The 1,364-nt window shown below is 47.4% G+C and overlaps 1 protein-coding gene across 2 annotated transcripts in view; it reads right to left on the bottom strand.

The window, feature by feature from the left end:
- Positions 1-589: 589 nt before the first annotated feature.
- Positions 590-1,364, bottom strand: part of SIX3 (SIX homeobox 3) — a 3,328-nt gene continuing 2,553 nt past the window's right edge. The window contains exons 2-3 of one of the 2 annotated variants that reach the window (XM_085315775.1): positions 1,086-1,272; positions 590-691 (exon numbers count right to left, since the gene is read on the bottom strand). In XM_085315775.1, the coding sequence (XP_085171901.1) occupies positions 590-691; positions 1,086-1,272 (289 nt within the window). The remainder of the gene's footprint in view (positions 692-1,085; positions 1,273-1,364) is intronic. The other variant, XM_085315776.1, reaches the window with a different exon arrangement.

The raw sequence follows: 1,364 nt of genomic DNA, 5'->3' as shown, positions 1-1,364 counted from the left end.
GTCCCTTTTGAAAACCTAGCACGTCAGATCTTGACAGCTAAGTTTGTGCAAGGAACACCGAGTCAAGGAAAATAAAAAGGAAAGAGAGAGAGAAAGGGTGGGAGGGAGACAGACAGAGAGAGGGGGGAAAGAAAGAAAGAAAGAAAGAATAGAGCAAATATCATATACAAGCATTTCTACACATATATTACAAACTGGGAAAATGACCGCATCATTAAGATATACATAATTCATATAAAATTTTGAAATAAAAATAAAAATCTGTTACAGTCATAACTATTCTTTTTCCACATTTATAACCAGTACCCACACAGGCAGTGACAGAAGTGTAGAAAAAAAGGTGCTTACGAATAAAATGATTGTCTGCTGAACAAAAAAACAGAAAATTGCATCTTGGCTGGACCATCACTTGGACTTAAAAAAAAACAGAGAGAAAGGGAGAGGGAGAGAGAAAGAGAGAGAGAGGACCAACAAAAAGGCGATAAACATTTGTTATTTCCCTCTTCAAGGAGTTCCTTTTAATTTTTTTTATTTTTGCTTTTTGTACAAATTCGATCGGAGTTTGTGTTTGTTTGTTTGTTTTCCTTTACTATAGAGAATATTTTTTCCCAGATACAAATTTAATCATCATCATCATGCAAGTGGGTGAAATGCGTCCATGGAAAAGCGCAAAGGAGAAATCGTGCTTGTCCTAAAAAGAATACAATTGTCACTTTTGCTTGGTTATTTTTTTCCTTTTTTTTTCTTTTTATATATATAATTATTATTATTTCCCCCCTTCCCCCCCCCCGCTCCCCGCAACAGCACCAGCGTTTGTGACTGTTGAAGTTTTAGCTCCATCTCTTGGTGGTGGCGTTGGCTGCCGGTGGCGGTGGAGGATCCTCGGATCCCTGGCTGTCTGTTTGCTATTCTGGCGGGGTCGGGTTTGGCCTTTCCTTCCCTCCTCGCCGTGTGTGTGCGTGCGTGCGTGCGGGTGTCCTGATCCTAGGTTGCCTCGTTTTGTTCTGCTCGGGTCGGGGAGAGGGTGCTTGGCTGTCTGGGGTCGGACTTGTGTTTGTTTGTTTGTTTTGTTTCCGATATCATACATCACATTCCGAGTCGCTGGAGGTTACCGAGAGGATGGAGGTGCCCGTCTCGGCTCTTTCTGTCAGGCTGGAGACGCTGGTGGTCGGGCTGGCCGCCGTGGACGGGGACTCGGCCGCGCTGTGCGCCGGGCAGCCGGGCTCGGCCAGGGCCCGCATGCCGCTCTGTCCTATCGCCTGGTGCTGGAGCCTGCAGCGCGCCGGGAGACAAAACACAGCACAGCCCCGCTGAGAGCGCCCGCCGCGCCCGCGCAGCGCTCGGACGGCGGCGAGGGAGCCGCG

Source organism: Rhea americana, unplaced genomic scaffold, assembly GCF_003343005.1.
Source record: "Rhea americana isolate MKP2758 unplaced genomic scaffold, rheAme1 scaffold_44, whole genome shotgun sequence".
Lineage (NCBI taxonomy): Eukaryota > Metazoa > Chordata > Aves > Rheiformes > Rheidae > Rhea > Rhea americana.
The sequence above is the reverse complement of the archived record's forward strand: the minus strand, read 5'-3'. Positions and strand labels throughout refer to the sequence as shown.